General features: G+C 40.3%; 2 protein-coding genes across 4 annotated transcripts in view; both read left to right on the plus strand.

Annotated features, from left to right (window-relative positions):
- Positions 1–6,076: 6,076 nt before the first annotated feature.
- nkx3-2 (NK3 homeobox 2) lies at positions 6,077–8,126 on the plus strand. Its single transcript, XM_080774210.1, has 2 exons — positions 6,077–6,701; positions 7,185–8,126. The coding sequence occupies exons 1-2, from the start codon at positions 6,323–6,325 to the stop codon at positions 7,619–7,621; spliced, it is 816 nt and encodes a 271-aa protein (XP_080630336.1). The 5' UTR covers positions 6,077–6,322; the 3' UTR covers positions 7,622–8,126.
- A 6,912-nt stretch (positions 8,127–15,038) lies between these two features.
- Positions 15,039–18,602, plus strand: part of rab28 (RAB28, member RAS oncogene family) — a 42,105-nt gene continuing 38,541 nt past the window's right edge. For 2 of the 3 annotated variants that reach the window (XM_080774762.1, XM_080774760.1), the window contains exon 1: positions 15,076–15,478. In XM_080774762.1, the coding sequence (XP_080630888.1) occupies positions 15,404–15,478 (75 nt within the window). In that variant the 5' untranslated portion in view covers positions 15,076–15,403. Of the gene's footprint in view, positions 15,053–15,075; positions 15,479–18,602 lie in introns of those variants that run through there. The other variant, XM_080774761.1, reaches the window with a different exon arrangement.

Consider the following 18,602-nt stretch of genomic DNA (forward strand, 5'->3'; position numbering starts at 1 on the left):
ATGCAAGTCCTAGAAATTAGAATATCCCATGCTTTTGTAATTGATTATTTTTAGAGCATCCCTAAGCTTTGTTTTTGACAATCATTTAATGAAGGTAGCCTAGCATATACCGGTAAGTCCGGTATACATTTTTCCAACACAGAGTGTTGAGAGCTTTCAGAGCTATATGATTTTAGCTGACAGGCTCAGCTTGCAAGCTCTGTCCATTAAATTAGACCTATTAGCTCCTATCTTAGCAGATAGCCTATATAGACATAGTTTAATGAGGATTCTGAAATGCATATTAGGCCTTCCCTGAACATTGAACTTGACAGGATCGTGTTCCAACAGTTGCACATGTTCACTAAAGACATTGGAAATGTGCTTATTTGACTTTTGACTTGCTATATTACTTCACAATATGTGTAATAATTGTTAATTTAACTCTGTTTCTAGGCTACCGCCTAGGATATACATGATAGAGTATAGTCTGTAGTGAAGGACATATTTATTTAGTCGTGACTCGAGAGAACATGAGACAGTCAACGGCAATGCCAGACAACCGCACTTCAGTAGGCCTATAAGAAAAGCCTTTTAAGATGTGCTTGAGCTACACTTATTGGCTATTGCGTGCATGCCAAAGGCAGATGAAAGCTCATTTGTCAACACAGCAGTCCCAGAAATCAACTATTTATCTTGTCTACACACTATCTACAGTGGACTAGCTGCCCTGCTAAAGTGCTTCTGTGGTTCTGCTTCTGTGGAGCCAGAAATGTTGCCAGTATGAGCTTCCAAGAAGAGGAGGCAGGAGGGCCCTCCTTGCAGCGACCGGGAGAGCCCCTTGTCTCTTGGCTCCATTTACAAGTATTAAGTGTGTTGTCCCAAGGGTGCTTCCATTTAGTGGTCCATCGCATGCAAGGGTAATTTTTCTTTGGGAAAGGGGGAAAAAGATTCGGACGGTTCAATCGTTACTTAGGCGACTAAAAGCATACTTAAAGCTGGCAGGATACCCCCCCTATCCCACTGCACTTTTCAATGCTGAGGTTGATTAAGGCTGCTATCACAGTGGAGTAGATATGTGGCGAGAAATGCAGAGGACGTTTTGGGAGCATTTATTGCAAATGACTCTTGGCAGTAGTGCCCTCTCGTGTATTGCTCCATCTGAACACAATTTGGCAGCGAGTCTCGTGTAAGAGAGGGGGAGAATGGCGTGCAAGTGAGCCTCCTTCCTCATACCAGCACGCAAAGGTTCAAGACCTGTCATAAACACACCCTGATCAGGAGGGGAAACAGAGATGTTGCCATGGTACCGTTACCGCATCAAGCACGATTTCTGCTTAACACACAAGATTAAATATATATTATATTATAATTTGGGAAATTGGAATGGATGAGGGCAGATATGCCTATTCGAGCTTCGTCTGAGTAGCCTAGGCCTAATACTGTCCGCGTTAACCTTTTTCTTGTGATGTGGGTGATGGAAGATTTTCATCTTTGCATTACATAGACCTAATCTGGCACACCAAAGGTGTTATATTTTGAATGGTTAAAACAATAGGTTTTTGAGTGGTGCAACCACTCCAAGGAACAGCAATGTCACTATGGGACTATGGGACTATGTGACTATGTTTAGAGTACCAGTAGGGGGGAAAGTGGCGCTGTTGTGCCAGAAACAGATAGATAGTGTTAGAACCAATAGGAACTGAAATTTGAACGATACAGAGAAGAAATCGGAACGATACAATTTGAAACGATACAGAGAACCAATAGGAACTGAAATTGGAACGATACAGAGAAGAAATCGGAACGATACAATTTGAAACGATACAGAGAACCAATAGGAACTGACATTGGAACGATAGAGAGAACCAATAGAGGGCTAAGAGGGGAGTTGCACCACTCAGTTCACACTGGTGTGATTTTTGTTATTAAACAGTTGAAGCTCTATATTCTGATAATTGATAATAATTAGGATAGGATAAGAATAATTGCTATATAGGCATATAGCATATATATATATATATAACATATCCTGCGTTTGTAAAACAGATTTTCAGGGTCTCTCTAATATCTGCCCAGATTGTTAATAAACAGAAAATGCATTTTCAGCTGCAGGTTGCCAATTTCATCAGATTCAAATGTATTAGGTTGTTTACATTTCATCTGCTCACTCTTTGTGTTATCACTTCCGATTTACACTGGTTTGGATCCTTTGCATGAGTTATTTCTCCTGATTGGATAAAACTGTCATCCCATGTCTGAAATGTATTCTGTTTATATTAAAGAGCTGGAGAGAGATATATAGTGAGACCCCTGTTACTGAACAAACAAACACTCTAGCAATTATGACTATATCATGATATAGAATAGAATATAGCCTATACCTACTGTGTATATATACAGTAGGGTAGTAGGGTACATACATACTACAGTATATGTCCCTAACAACTTTATGACAGTGATTCATCTTTCCTAACCAGCAGGGGGCGCCCTCGTGTAATCTCAAACAACTTCCCCTATTTTACTTATGATGGTCATGTGATTTTCCATTTTACTTCCCACCAGTCGCGTAATTAATACCGTATAGGTCTAGTGATATTTTACTTAGTAGCCTATACTTGACAATTTGCCTATTTTGCCTATTATCATGACAATTTGAACTAAACTGAAATTAATGTAGGCCTTGACTTTGATTTATCAATGACAGATATAGGCTATAGGTATACTTTAATAGGAACAATCACAGGTTTAGAGCCTATATATACATTTCTGAAATATGTTTTCACATTTTATTTCATTGTAATAGTTATCATTAGCTTATATGTTCTGTCCGTGCCTGCAGTTAAAGGACCCTTCACCACTTTTCAACCTATCTTCATATAATTGGTCCTCTTGTTCATGATAAAATAGCACGTCTCCATGTCACGTGTCTCATGTGGTGGGCAGTTCAGATCTTCCAGTGACAATGTGATGTGACATACATCATATGCAGATTTTTCTTTCTCCATTTCTTTAATGTTTAGAGTTTTATGAGAACTGTGGCTTCCATTATCGCATTGCAACTTTTCAAGAATAAAAAGCCTGCTGTTTCTTATCTTGGAATTCCCCATCGATGATATCACTGGAAGATAGGTTTCTGAACTGCCCACGGCCCTCATGAGACACAGAATGATTGTTTTTGTTGGTATTTTATCATGAACATTATAGTGAGGTGAGGACAAATATGAAGATAGGTTGAAAAGTGTTGAAGTCGTCCTTTAAGCTATATCAAACACAGTATATAGGTCAGTTGAGGTTGGTTTCCCCATGCTAAGAAATATAAGCTATTATGGAAAATTTGATATATTTTAAGATGCCTTTAAGCGAATAAAAAAAATAAAGTTTCACAATTTTGCGGACTCAAACGTGCATGAGAGAAAATCAAATGTGTATAATTTCCTTTAATTTGATAATCCACGGACGACGGACCCCATGAAATATTCCAAATGAAAGAATTCCCATGAAAAATGTATCACGTGCACTAAATGCAGGTGAGAGGCAGGTGGCCTAAAGCCAAGGACCGACAGTATATATTTCGCTGACCTTTCGTTGCGCTTGTAACTTTTATGATGCTGTTGATGAATATTTGCTCTATATAACAAACGCATAAAAGTAAAACATGCTTTCAGAAGAGTGTCCGAATGAAAACACGTTGCCATGCAGTGTTTTTTGGTTGTCTCCCTTTTTGAATCACAGCTTGTGGTCAAGTGCCCTATATTTTGCTTCAGAATCGTATTGTTTCTGTACTGTCTGTGTGTGTGTGTGTGTGTGTGTGTGTGTGTGTGTGTGTGTGTGTGTGTGTGTGTGTGTGTGTGTGTGTGTGTGTGTGTTACACACAAATACTGTATGTGCATGTGCTGGACTTTAAGTCACCTATAGGCCTAGCAATTTTTGGATATTGAATTTTTTATTTTGGCTAACAAATAGGCCTATACTTGACTTGTGAGTTGTGATCATATTGTAAAGGTTGTGATACGGCAACTGTGAATGTTTGCAATGAAAAGGGTTTGAGGGGGGAAAAGGGAAAATAAATAATAAAGACCATATGTTAATATGAATTAACATACAATACGTGTTATTCTATTTTAGAGTACTGTAAATAAATTCATACATTACCTGGAAATTCTAATTGTCAAGTTGTGCTCGATCAGCTATAAATCAATCGTAAAGGAGGTTATTATGTTCGGCGGCCAGTGGCCACTAGATGGTATAATGTTTGCGTGCAACAGTTTGCCTGATGTTTGTTTAAAGGTTACGTATTCCATCATTGGCATAAACTTAAACTATACTTTTAAAGATCATCATTATTTGTTACAAGTTGCTGAAGAAAACGTATATAGGACTATATGCCCTATATGCTTTTTTGTTTGTTTTTTCAAACATTTTCAAAAATATTCAAAGCAGCCGATCCACAAGTTCATAATGTATATCATTGCAAGTTTTGCAACACAGTGTGACCTTGTATGTATATCTGCTATTTTTTTTTAATATAAATGGCATAATGAAATTCAAGTGCTATACAGTATAGGCTATATATATATGTCAGGATTTACGTGCTGCTAATGTTCTCTTCAGATCTGAAATGACACGAACAGCCCGGCCCAGATTAAATCCTGGCTGGTCATCATTTATTTTGAAGAAAGGCAAATTCAACTTTTACAAATAAAACCCCCCGGGAAATGGGAGAAAGAAAGCTGTTTTATTTGTCCTATATACAGTACAGAAGTTCATTTCGGCAAATCTCTGGAAACAATCTGGTTAATGTTAGCATTTCACTAATAATATAAAATTAAACTACAAAATAAATTCTACTTCAGAGATCAATGCCATCAGGTTATCTTGTTTATCGCTATATACTTCGAAATTACTTGTATGATAGCTCATGTAATCATGTTAAATATTATACAGTCATGCTCACATTCAAGTCATATTTGACATTTTATTGAAATTATAATTTATAATGGTTTGCATATTTGCCAATAATTAGGCTATTATTATTATCATCATAACAACGATGCATCTGATATTTTCATAAAATAAGCGTATCGTAGGTGATTGTTTAAAATCAATTTCACACGTATATGGATGAAGTCAATAGCTTCATTGTTTTAGCTGTATAGTCGCAATCATATCTTGTAGCCTATATAATAAACAGCTATAGCTATAAGTAACGTGAAAAAAGTGAATCCATGCGCGTATTCAAGTCATTGCGTTGTTGGTAGAGTTAGTTGGTGGCATAACATTTTAACTGTAAAGACAAATACTTTGATATGTGCAGCGCAGCCTTTCAATTTTATAGTTGGCTTCATAACGTATAGGCTAACGTCATGCATGATGCATTCACAGCAAATATTGCTTAAACAAATACCGTAGCCTACGTGCACTTGACGGTTGACCTGCAGTCCTGCACGTCGATTAAAGTTGTGCTTCTTCAAACTTCGAGCAGTTGATGAGTGTGGATGTGTGATTAAAGCATGCCGGTTTGATTATTTTAGTGTAGCAGCAAAGATGCAAGAGAGATGGTGATCAATCCGTTGAAAGGTTACGAGCTGGATCGGAACCCAATTAAGGCATGTGCATGCCCTCTGAAACATTGAAAGAGACAGCACTATACGATATTGCAGCTGCACGTCTGACATGTTTTGTATTTTCCATGTGTCCAATATTTATGCACATCAACAACATCATGCATGCCAAATAAATAAATCACACCACAAAGCCTTACCTTTTAATCTGGATTTGCTCTCAAACATGCCAATTGATTAATACATTGAAGCCCAATAGTGGTTTGGGCCTATAGGTGAGGCTGTTGTGAGCCACTGAATGGTGCCCAAAATGTCAGCAACGCAAATTCATCACAGTATTACGCATTAGATACTTCGCCGAATTGTTTGGACGATGAAGGGTTAAACTTTAAAAGAAGACTTATTTATTGTTCTGACATGCCACAGTGGGACGTCGTTTATAGTGACCAATCGCCACGCGGCTTCCCCCTGCTCTTATCCAATGGGAATGAGAGAGGAGTCCCTGTCAGTCCCAGGTGAGGCTGGATGGTAGAACTGGGTGAAAAGGAAAGGAAACGGGAGTGATCCGAGGCTGACGGCAGACTAGAGCGCTGCGGAGAACAAGCATCGGACTTTGGGATATGCAAAAAACTTTCAAACGCTTCTCCTGCGAGTGTGCAATGAGGAGACCAACTGTGGATGAAGAAAAGCAGCGCTGCGCGAGGAATAAAATGTGGATGAATTGACATCGCTCCGGCTGACACTTATTAATATACGGACAGCTTTTTTTGTTTTTGAAAATGGCCGTTCGTAGTAACTCATTGATGCCTTTTTCCATCCAAGCCATTTTGAACAAAAAAGAAGACAGTCGACACTTGCCAGATTTGGATATGTGCTTCTCCAAGAGCGCGTGTTGGAAAATATTTGGGGAAATGAACAATGCGCCGGAGGACTTTGCCGCTGCGTGTAGGAGCGACGAAGGGGCTTGCGAGCCCAGCGACCAGAAAAGTTATGACTCGGATTCGGGTCTGAGCGACGACAATGACAGCAAGACGACTGCCGTGTGTAAATCAGAGAAAGACGTAGACCCGGCCTCGGACGTTCTGGAAGAGACGGACCACGAATCCACGGCAGTCGACAACCCAAAGGGTCTCAGTGACTGTGAGCCCAGTGTTTCGGGTAAGTGAAATACACAATGATCATATATACGCTAATAGCCTTTATTGGTGTAAATGTCAGTAAGTTGTTTATTATGTTTTGGTGTAGGCCTGTTTGCTTTATGTATAGGCTAGCTATTGGAACGATACATTCTGGTTGGCTATTCGAGATTCGACATCATATTGCATTTTACTGTGGATTTTTACGCACGAAAGTATGGCTCATCGACATCGCCAGACAGCCTGTTGAACGACAACCACAGTTCTTTCACGTTTTATTTAATCAAATCGGGAGCATGTCGTGGTTGTTTTCACTGATTGTAGGCATATAATTAATTGTAGGCATATTGCATATGGATATGGGGCTTTATCTTGTATTGACCCTATTTCTCATTGAATTCGAGTAATAATTTGCATATAGCATGCCGCTGTTCAGTGTATAATCTGCCACAGGAAAACACCCTCCGAGTCTGAACACCTCGTATCATTTCCCCACTGCTTTCAGATCCCAACAACCTTGACGAGGGCAGTTGCGATAAAAGTTCCGATCAGCCCAAACAGAGGAAAAAGCGCTCGCGAGCCGCCTTCTCCCACGCGCAAGTGTTCGAGCTCGAGCGGCGGTTCAACCACCAGCGGTACCTCTCCGGCCCCGAGAGAGCGGACCTCGCCGCCTCGCTGAAGCTCACGGAGACCCAGGTCAAGATATGGTTTCAGAACCGCCGGTACAAGACGAAACGGCGCCAGATGGCCGCCGATTTGATGGCGTCCGCCCCGGCGGCTAAGAAAGTGGCGGTGAAGGTTTTGGTCCGGGACGACCAGAGACAGTACAGCCCCGGAGAGCTGCTGCGCCCCCCGCTGCTCTCCCTGCAGCCGTCCTACTACTATCCCTACGCGTACTGCTTACCCGCGTGGACACTCTCCGCTTGTGCCGGGAATCAGTGAGAAACTATTTATTTTTTTAATTCCTCTGGAAATCAACGCGATAATGACTAATATGAAGGGAAGGGAGTGGCTGAGTATATAAACTGCACATCGGCTCAACCAATGTCACCGAAATGAACTGCCTTGTGTTTTCTATAGAGTGAAAATATCACTTTTTGCTGGTATAATAGTGCTGACATCACCAGAACATTGTTTGCAGAATGTTCAGGCCTTCTATTATATGCGTCTTCCTACCTCTGCAATGATTTGGAAATAAGCATTTTCATTGACTTTTCAAATTACTCTGTTACCGTTTCCCCCCCTCTCGCTGTCTTTGTAACGGTGAGTTTTTCAGCACTTTTGAGCACATAGTGTGGGCTTGTGTACAGTATTGTTGTAGTAGGCCTATCTCAACCTGAAAACAATGGCAGGAACGGACTGACCGTGCAGCGAATTCATATTGAAATGTACCTATTTTCTATTGTGTAAATTGTTTGTTTAGATCGAAACCAAATATTAAAACATATCAGGCATTGCTATATAACTTGATGCCATTCTTGTTTTGACATTTTATTACGAGTTTTAATATACATATAGGCAGGCTATACATATTTATACATGCATAAATGCACGCACGCACGCACGCACGCGCGCACAGACACAGACACACACACACACACACACACACACACACACACACACACACACGTGTCAGTCAGATTATAACAATATATCATCAACAACAATTTATTGTTTAACTTTTAACACTTTGGTTGGACACTGAATGATGTTGAAAGACGGGTTTGTCAGTTTACATGATATGGCTAACTCATGTACAGACTGCATTTCAACAATCATCTCCGCAGTTTATAGCATTCTTGCAATCCAATAACGTCTGAAAAAGCGGCATCTGATCGGCATTGATCTCCTCCTGGACTATAAGGGTTAACGAAAATTATTCCGAAATTTCCATAGAAGACTATATATGCCCCCAAATTTAGATTATTTACATCAGCTCTGTAAATTAAAAAAATAAAGCATACCCGTGTGAAGTGAGTGGCGCTAATAGGCTATATTAAAGTCTAACTCATGTTGATTATAGGTGATGTAATGGTGATGTAAAACAAACGGTGGCAACACATTAAACGCCATTAACAATAAAGAGACAATATGACGTAAACGACACATTATGACGTAAATATTCATCAATGCGTTTACTTTACAAACTTTGAACTAAAGACAAACATTAAACCTGTGTATAGGAGCGCCCCTCAAAAAAGAAAGGAAAAAAGGATACCCTGGCCTTTTCGCCACCTGCAGCAAAAATAATCTGCTAGGGCATGCACCACTATAGCAAACTGCATGTTCTGTTTCATGTTTCTCTCTCAAAATGAATAATACAATATATCTTTACCACAAAGTTGCCACTATGCCAGTCCAAATCAGTGCTTTACAGTGAAGCTGTCTTGTAGCTAAGGCTTCCTTCCCAAACGGGCCTGTCAAACAATGATTAATGACTGTATTTCCCGGGCAGGGTGAACTGACAGGGACCTTAGCGGAGTGTGTCAACACAAGGACAGGAGTATCCGAGGGTTAAGAAGGCCTTGTGTCACCGAGGCTACATTTTACTGGCCTAATGGAGAAACAAGTTCACATTGCGATTGTTTGCAGACACACTATACTAGCCTGCAGTGATGCGCCTATAGGCTGATTAGAGCCAACTCACCTGATTTTCGCAACAGAAAAACGTGTAAAGGTAAAGTCCCCTATTATAGGCCTATACAACAAGTGGAATTGACATGGCATTGGAAATGAAAACCTTATAGGATAACTGAAAAGTTGCAAACAGGCCCCGACCCTGCAGTTGCGATCTGCGAGGAATATGTCCCGAATTCCCTGCATTGTTTGACAATTTCTCGTGGATGCTCAAAGCCATCAGCAAACAGTTTGCTGACGGCTTTGAGCATCCACGAGAAATGTGTTTGCTGCAAACTGTGTCCTCAGTCAACACATGCCAGGGCATCGAACGTATATGCCAGTTTCAGTATAAGTTTGATTGTCCATTCGTTCAACGCCCATAAATTATAACTGCGCTGCAGTGCGCAACTTTAACGCCCAATTTGGTGTTCAACTTTGCGCCGCACTCTGCTGTATAGATGAAACAGCCTACGTGGCCAGTTGGCCACTCTGATCGCTGCCCGCGTGCCATGCATGCATCTACGTTTAACACGATGGAAACACTGGCCTATACCATTCCCGTTGAACGGAGACTTCATGGGCCTAGTGCCTATACCTCAAATGTGTCTTGCCAGATGCGTAATCCCCCATCCCTCCCAAAGGTCACCTCCAGCGACAATGATGCTCTTTATGCGCTGCTTCGCAGATGGATATTGAAGACGACGGTCCCAGTATACCACGTGCACGGTGCACGCATCACGGTCCCTCCTCTCCATGCCTGCATGCATCATGCACGGAGACATCTGATATAAATATCCCGTCTGTTTTTATTTTCGACCTATCTAAGATCGCTGAAATGCAAACACCCCCATAGGTGTGCATTAGTCCCATTCCATTGTCCATTATTTTTTGTTCGCTTGCGTGGATTTTGTGGGAAATATGGCATAGATCTGTTGAGTGTAGGCCTGCTAGGCCTGACGTGAAACGAAGAGTGGAAGCTTCCTGAAAATGTCGTAATTTAGCATTTTAGCAGCTTATTTCAAGATGTTAATCAGAGTAGAACTTACATCAGATTCAGAATATTCAGATGGTCCGGTCGTTTCCATTGACGCTATGCCTTATAACCGCAGTTCCATTACTTTTATTTCTGATATTAAGTTTAAAAGAACATCTAAAATTAAGTTGTATAAGTTGTGATATTTTGCATTATCACCATTTAACGGACATTTATTCCCGCAGTCATTTGAGTGAACGAGCCCCATATTTCACGTTCTAAATTATTTCCCCCCTACAAACATAGTGCATGGTTTTTATGATCTGGCGAGTCAAGGACAATTGACACTTGTAATGAGCCATAATCATGGACATTAGCCTATTTTCTTTCTCAAAGTATATATAGCAAAAATTGAAATTGAATATACATTTTGGACTCATACATAAAGGCCGTATGACTTATTGGTATACAGGTAACTGAATGTAACCCATGTAATTATTTAATTATCAGCCTGTACACCCATGTGTAAAACAAAGAGGTTACATTGGCTATATATATATTCAGATAGGTGCACCTGCAAAATTGAATGCAATTGGAAATGTATCAAAGTATTACTCAGTATTACTCATTCAGTTTTATATCACAAGAAATCTTGGCAAGAAAATGTGAATTGTTATTTTGGGTGATGCTATCCGCGCGCCTTTAGTTTTTTCTTTATTTCTGTTTTGCACTCCAGCGGTAGCCACATCGTTTTATATGTTGGCTATGAAAAAGTATATGCAGGGCCTATATGGATGATTGCTGCCGGTCGTGGTCAGATATAGAATACTTTTATTGTATGCGACAAAACAACAAGTGTTATAAACAAAACGGGCTATACGATATATGGGCCTATTTTGTTGGGGAATGGATAGAGCTATACGTTTTTCGAGGTGTCTATATAGGATTTGGAAATTGGATAGCAATCTGTGAGAGAGGCATGGAACGCATCAGAGATGTTGTGGTCGGCTTTCGGTGACAATTTTAACTGTGTTCACATGCTTAAAGTATCTCAAATATAGCCTACAGTTAAGTTATGTTAAGTTATATTCCACCACAAATACACGCATGCACCACAGCCCAGGCCAGAAAGTACACAATATAACTGCATTTACCATGCATACACACATAACACAACACAACACAACACAACACAACACAAATACCCTCCTCCATATTTGGCCTATTCTGTAAAACGTGCACGCATTGTGGTCTTTAATCAACATATAACTGTCGTTCTGTTTTTAATGTTTGGACTATTGACAATTTAAATAGACCACATGGTCTGACATATACAAATGCATAAACGAAAACAATATCGGCTCTTATTACATAAATAGAAATGGGTTTGTACCGGTTAAATAAAATAATAACATAAACAACAATAATGATATAATTGGCTGGCTATGGGTATTTCAATAACAATTACGTGCCTATACACATTATATGAGCCCATGATTGTAACGTCAATTGATTAAGCAATCAAAATTGTAGCCTGCAGGTCCAGCCCATAGACCCTGCCCTGCACTCTCTGAGTGGACTGCAGCTTCAGAGTCGGATAATCAAGGCTATCAAAATTGTATATGATTTAATATTGCAAATATATGATCAGCGTCAGCGATCTGTTCAATGAATGACAGATATTCATGATGAATATACTACAAATCCGGCTCAAAGCAGGGTCAAGTCATTTTACTTATATGCAATAGTATAAAAAGAAAAATGAATGGCTAATGATTTGTGTGATTATTAATGAATCCGTTATTGTGCTTCATTCTAACCTTCAAGAAACCGTTTAACATAATCCATTACAATAGCCATCAGGTCTAAAATTATCTAAATATTCCGAACAAGAAGGGATTGATTGTGTGATCTTGTAAGCTTGTATAAGAAGAATTACCGTAAAGCCTTTAAATTCGTTTGGAGTAAACTCCCTGGGAAGTTGTCAGTCATACGCACCCCCATGAGTGTGTTGGACTATACTGACCTGACAGTCACTGCCACCTGCTTCAAAGTGCTCCAGGTGCAAATTCTTCTTCATCCCCCATACATGATAGTATAGCTCCAGCAACGTGCTCTTTCATTCGCAATAAAAGGAGTGTGAAAGATGAAGGCATAAACTCCCAACTTTTTTTAAACAGTCAAGCTCAAATGTTTTTTCATTGCACCAAGCATTAAACGCATGGGTATAAGTAACACTCACGCACGCGCGCGAACACACACACACACACACACACACACACACACACACACACACCACACACACACACACACACACACACACACACACACACACACACACACACACACACACACACACACACACACACACACACACACACACACACACTCAGGGTTCTATACATTTAATTAATTTCTCTCTTAAATTTGAATAAGTTATGAAGTTGTTTAGAATGACAGGATTGTTGGAAATTATCTATTTAGAAACAAATTGTGCATCTGAAGAACATTTCTGGAAAATAAACTCTTTTGACCTGTTTCTGTTCTGTTCCTTTACTATAATTCAAATGTGTGTTTTTCTTTCTTTTTGTAGAAGATGTATATTGAGTTGCCGATAAGTCCATTGCATTTTGAGTTTTTTGAGTTGCAGAAGCAAATATTTTTTCCCCTGTTTTCTTGGTCTAGTCTTAGAAGACATGTATACAATACTTAAATAATAAATGCACCCATAGCTTCCTAAGAAATGTTATTTGGATACATTATTATGTTATAGTTCTTCAAGAGCCGTGTCAATTTAAGAATGACATGTGCTCAAACATTCCATTTCACTTTGGCGGGCTGGCTTTTCATTTCATTTCATTGGATTAAGGACTTGGCTTTGAAACAATACTAAATAATTTACAAGTAATTATAGAACAGAGATAAACCCGCCTATTCCTCGTGTGCACAGTCTGAGTCTTAATATAACTGAGGGTATATACAAATGTACATGTGAAGGACCTTGAAAACTGATGACTCTCGAGATCTGACACACATCAAGGTGAGCTCAAATAATCTTACCTATACTTATATTTGGGATGTAATTGTGTAACAAGTATAAATAATCTGAATCTATATGCTATTGGGTTAGTTAAATTAACCAAAAAACAAATACAATACAAAAATACAAAAAATATGATGTATGTACTATCGGAAGGGAATCATTTACGGCTAAAAGTGCTGCATGCTTACTGGTATACTTGACGGGTTTCGTCCCTAACAGAGCTATTTGGAGAGGCTGTTAGATACCCTGACCCATGATTACATTTCTGGGTTTCAGCTCCTCTACAACAAAATAGCCCAAAAATGAAACTCAGGAAAGAGCAATAATAAAAGAAGGGTTTTGTTCAGGTGCTGTGCACATGGGTCCTCATCTATATATGTGTGTATTTATATATATATATAGGCCCACTGTGTACACACTATATACAATATTATACACTAACAGCCATCTGCATCGCTTTGCATGCAGCAGTTGAGAGTAATGCACTGCAGTTCTCGAGTCGTGCCAGGCAGTGATGCTTCCCGTTAACACACTTAAGATGCTCTCATGGTGCCCCATCAGCTGCCCCTACTTCTATACTTACATCAGCCACCTGAGGTGCAAGGGGTGTGGCTGTGTACATGTGTATCACTATAGCCTGTGTTCTCTCCCAGGTGAGGTCCTTAGCCATGGGGTCCAGCTGAGGTGGGGGTGGCAGTGGGTGGCGATAGTGATGGTGTCAGCAGCCAGCATCTGTCCTTTTTTCCTGTGGTCCACGATTAGCTCTTTGAGAGGTTTTGTTCTCCGGGCACCACTGTGTCAGCCAGGCCACCTTGTTGTTGTTAGTGAGGTCAGTATAGTGATGTATATCTCTATAGGCTGCCACTGTTGGCTGTTGGCATAGTATAGTCTACTTTCCAAACCAAGGTGGTGCTGTGCGTGGCCACACAGTGCAGTTAGTTATAGGATAGGGACCTCACACACACACAGACCTGGGGGGGTCCTGTCCTCATGTGTGAGGTAGAGATGTTACTTGGAGGCCATCTTCACATCGCTGACTCAACAGGAAGTCCAAGATCCAGGGGTTTATGCATAGATTAGATATACTATATGACTATTGACTATAATATATCAGGTTTATGTGGGGTGGAATACAGGTTTGGAAGCAGTATGATAATAGCCATAGCTTTTCAGATGATGAGGCACAGGTTTGATAGATTGATTCAATACTTTATTATCAGTTTGCAAAAAGTAGCCTACAACGGTACGATTATACAATGACATTGATGCTGAAAGGACAAGCCATGCATGAGGGCTTGTTTCCATTGTGGTCCTCTCCTAATCTGTCCTATAGGTAGAATGGTGATGTTTCTTCTTTTTATTCATTTGTCTACTGTAGAACTTTGACATTATGTGGAATGTAAAGTGCATTATGAATAAAATCCATTATTATTATTATTATTAATATGCAATGTAGGCCAAGGTGTGTGTGTGTGTGTGTGTGTGTGTGTGTGTGTGTGTGTGTGTGTGTGTGTGTGTGTGTGAGAGAGAGAGAGTGGGGCACCTTGCTGGCTTGCTTTAAAAAAAATTATATATATATATTTTTTTTTTAAACGTAATTTTAAGAATAATTATATGTATTATAATATTCATTGGTACAAAGCAGGCATGCCTATAAGCCTTTTCCAAGTTTTTTGAATGCTCAAACCATAGGCTCAAACTTTGACCTTTGTTGCTATAGCAACGACAACGCGTCATGGTAGGACGGGTCCATAGCAGTTAGCTAGCGGCACATGATTTATAATTGCTAATGTTCTCTATCTTTTAAATCGGAATTAATTAAAATATAAACATTCAGTGGACGCTAAAATGTCATGCCGTGGTCTCTGTCGTGCTCTGGGGTAGACGTGTTCATAATAATATATTTCTTTCACCGTACGTGTGTGTGTGAAGTGAATGGATCATGCTGCAGTGCAGAGTCAAAATGGCGCTGGTGTGTGTTCATTTAATCCACCAGAGTAACTAACAACATTCAACAACTTGTGACTTCTTTATGTGGTTTTTTTGTGCGTGTGCGCGCAAAATAGTGGCACTATACTAGTTTAACGTCATGTCGGACTCTGAAGAGGACAGCCACGACCGACAACTGAAAATAGCTGTGATCGGAGACGGTGCGTCTGGGAAGGTAAGGGCATCGTTCACAACACAACAGTGGAACACATCCACCACAGAAAAGAGCCTTTTATTAAGCTCGGCGCGGTAGAGGCGTTATTATACTTTTACTTTGTCACAAGAGTGTCGCTCGACCCCAAATAAATGTCGCATATCAAAGTGAGACTTATATATTTTCAGTGGCGTGACGTCTGCGTCTCACTCAACAAATATTATGTATACATTTTCAAAAGAAGAAATCTCGTCGGTCGAAAAAAGAAAAAAAAGGCATTATTTGAGAGCGAAAAAGGAAAGGAAAGGTACTATGTTTACCCAGGGTAACTGGATTAAGCTCAATAATTAAAAGCCTGCAACCTGTTTTTCTAGTCACCATGGAGACCGACGCTAATGTTAGCTGTTATGCCTAAAGCTATTAAGCTAGCTGTAGTAGCTGGCATCATAGAGCGACCGTGAACCGTTATCCCCAGTGGTGCTAGAAACGCTCCACAGACAACAGTACTGCAGGTGCTAACTTGTGTGTCAGGGCTTTGGCTCCCGAATGCTAACTAACCCGTTTAATACGAGTGTTTTCTCCACATAACAGTGACGTCGTCGTTTAGTATCGTTGTATTCTGTCGGTGCTGCTAGAACAGCCACTAATCTTTCTTTGTTTACATCAGAGTTGTTAACTGAAATGTCAGGACTGCAGTTTGTCGACAGTAGACAAGACAGAAGTAGATATAGCATCTAGAATGTGAATGACCACACGATATTTATGAACTTCATGAAGAGTAGATTCATATGTACCTCGCAGGTAGTTAGTAATTGTAGTTTTGCCACTACTAACTTGTACTAAGTGTACAAAACGCCTGTGGTCTCCAAGGCTACTAGTACTACTATAGTATAGTGTAACCTAAGCCCCAGGTAGCCAATTTGAGAGTTACTGGATATGATTTTGCTTCTGTCTCAGAGTGATAGCCATAGATTTAAATCTTACACAAATCCTGTCTTCTAAACCTATTAAATCTACATGGACCTTAATCCATGTTGCATGTGCTGTTGAGAGGGTCACCTGCAGTGCGTGCAAGGGTGGTGCTGGTGGAATGTGTGTGTCAGTGTAGTAGCCTACTGTGTCTACCTTGCGTAGTTGAGTTTATCGACATAATGCAGATTTTTTTATACAGATAGTCTTATCTTTCAATCATTCTTGATGAGTTATGAGTACACCCAAAATTGGAATATTTATAAAGTTAAGAATTGAAATGTAACATTTTAGACATAGGCTATCTTTGATGCTCTTATCCAGAACAACTGATCAGAATCAGAATCAACTGTCATATCACACGTTTACAGGTGTAAAACAGTGAAGGAAATTTTCGGTGCAAGCTCCATCGTTTTTGTCATTTCCATCCTGCTACCCTAATAGACAGGGGTACATGAGCACCTGGCCGTTCATTCGTGCTCTATCTCCGACCAAGCCACACTTCCACCACACATCTCTCTATGCAAAATAAAACCTGCACACTCCCACAAAAGACATAGACTACATTGCATTCGCCAAAAATGTCTTCTTTACTGTTTAAATATTACTTTTCTGAAACACGCTATTCTTGCTCAACCTCAACAGCCTACGTCAGAATCGTCATGTTGGCGTCTACTACGCCAACTACGTTCACTTAATGGGGCCAGTCCTTCACAGTGACACACGCGTTAGATGAACCACGCGACCGGGATGGTTTCTACCCCTCAATGTCGTGCCTACTCTACACTGCCATCCCAAGTCCCCTCCCCCTTTCACTGCTCCTGTGTGTGACCTGTGAACTACTCTCTGACTGCACTGTGGCTTGATTTATATGTGCGAGGTTGAAATGTAATGCACATAAATTAATTATAGGTCCAGCAAGCAAATCATGATTGTCTGTTTGTGCTCAATAGGTCACCATCACATTCCGATTTTAGGTGTTGTGTTTTCTATGACATTTATTTGGGCCAGTAGTTTCATATCTATCCTTTTTCCGACCAACACAGAACATGCTAACGGTGTTAGCGCGTTAGCATCCATCTTGCTTTTGATTTATATGTGCGAGGTGGAAATGTAATGCACATAAATTAATTATAGGTCCAGCAAGCAAATCATGATTGTCTGTTTGTGCTCAATAGGTCACCATCACATTCCGATTTTAAGGTGTTGTGTTTTGTATGACACTTTGGCCAGTAGTTTCATATCTATCCTTTTTCCTTTGACCAACACAGACCATGCTAACGGTGTTAGCGCGTTAGCATCACACAGCTTACAGCGTCAGTGTTGCATGAATACTTTCAACCATGACAATGCCGACTACTTTTGCTACACACACTTCCCAAGGATTATGGAGATGTCTTTATTTATTTTTTAAGGTTGAGAAATGAAATAATTATGGTCGTTTCTAATCTCAGCATTTCACAAGAGAAAGACGTGGATGCCTTTCGCTGCGCTGTTGGCGTTGCCATGTCTCATAGAAACAAGTAAATAGGTCTTTAAAAATAATCCCAAAACAAGCGCATATAACAGGGGTCTGTAACCTATTTTAAATGAAGTGCCATGTTTTTATTTTCTAGATCGTGAGTCAGCCACAAGCTCACATCACAACAATAATCCATGTAATAATCACAATAACAATACTAATAATAATAATCATAATAATCCTGCTACCCTAATAGACAGGGGTACATAAGCACATGGCCGTTTATCCAACAGCTTTCTCCGACCCAACCACACTTTCACCACACATCTCTATATGCAAATAAATTCGGCACACTCCCAGAATACATATAGGCTACATTTCATTGAAAGAAATGTCTTAATTACTGAATAAATATTACTTTTGTCAACCACGCCATTGTTGCTCAACATCACCAGCCTACGTCAGAATCGTCATGTTGGCGTCTACTACGCCAACTACGTTCACTTATTGGGGCCAGTCCTTCACAGTGACACACGCGTTAGATGAACCACGCGACCGGGATGGTTTCTACCCCTCAATGTCGTGCATTTGCTGCGCCCTTCTAATGCTGCGCCACGCCTACTCTATACTGCTCCATGCGACTCGAACAGCGTCAGCAGCAGCAGCTCCGAGCCTCCGTCAGAAAGGCTGCCCACAGCACTGCACAGCCCCACA

The sequence above is a fragment of the Protomyctophum bolini genome, assembly GCF_963924005.1.
Source record: "Protomyctophum bolini genome assembly, chromosome: 10".
In the NCBI taxonomy this organism is placed as follows: Eukaryota; Metazoa; Chordata; class Actinopteri; order Myctophiformes; family Myctophidae; genus Protomyctophum; species Protomyctophum bolini.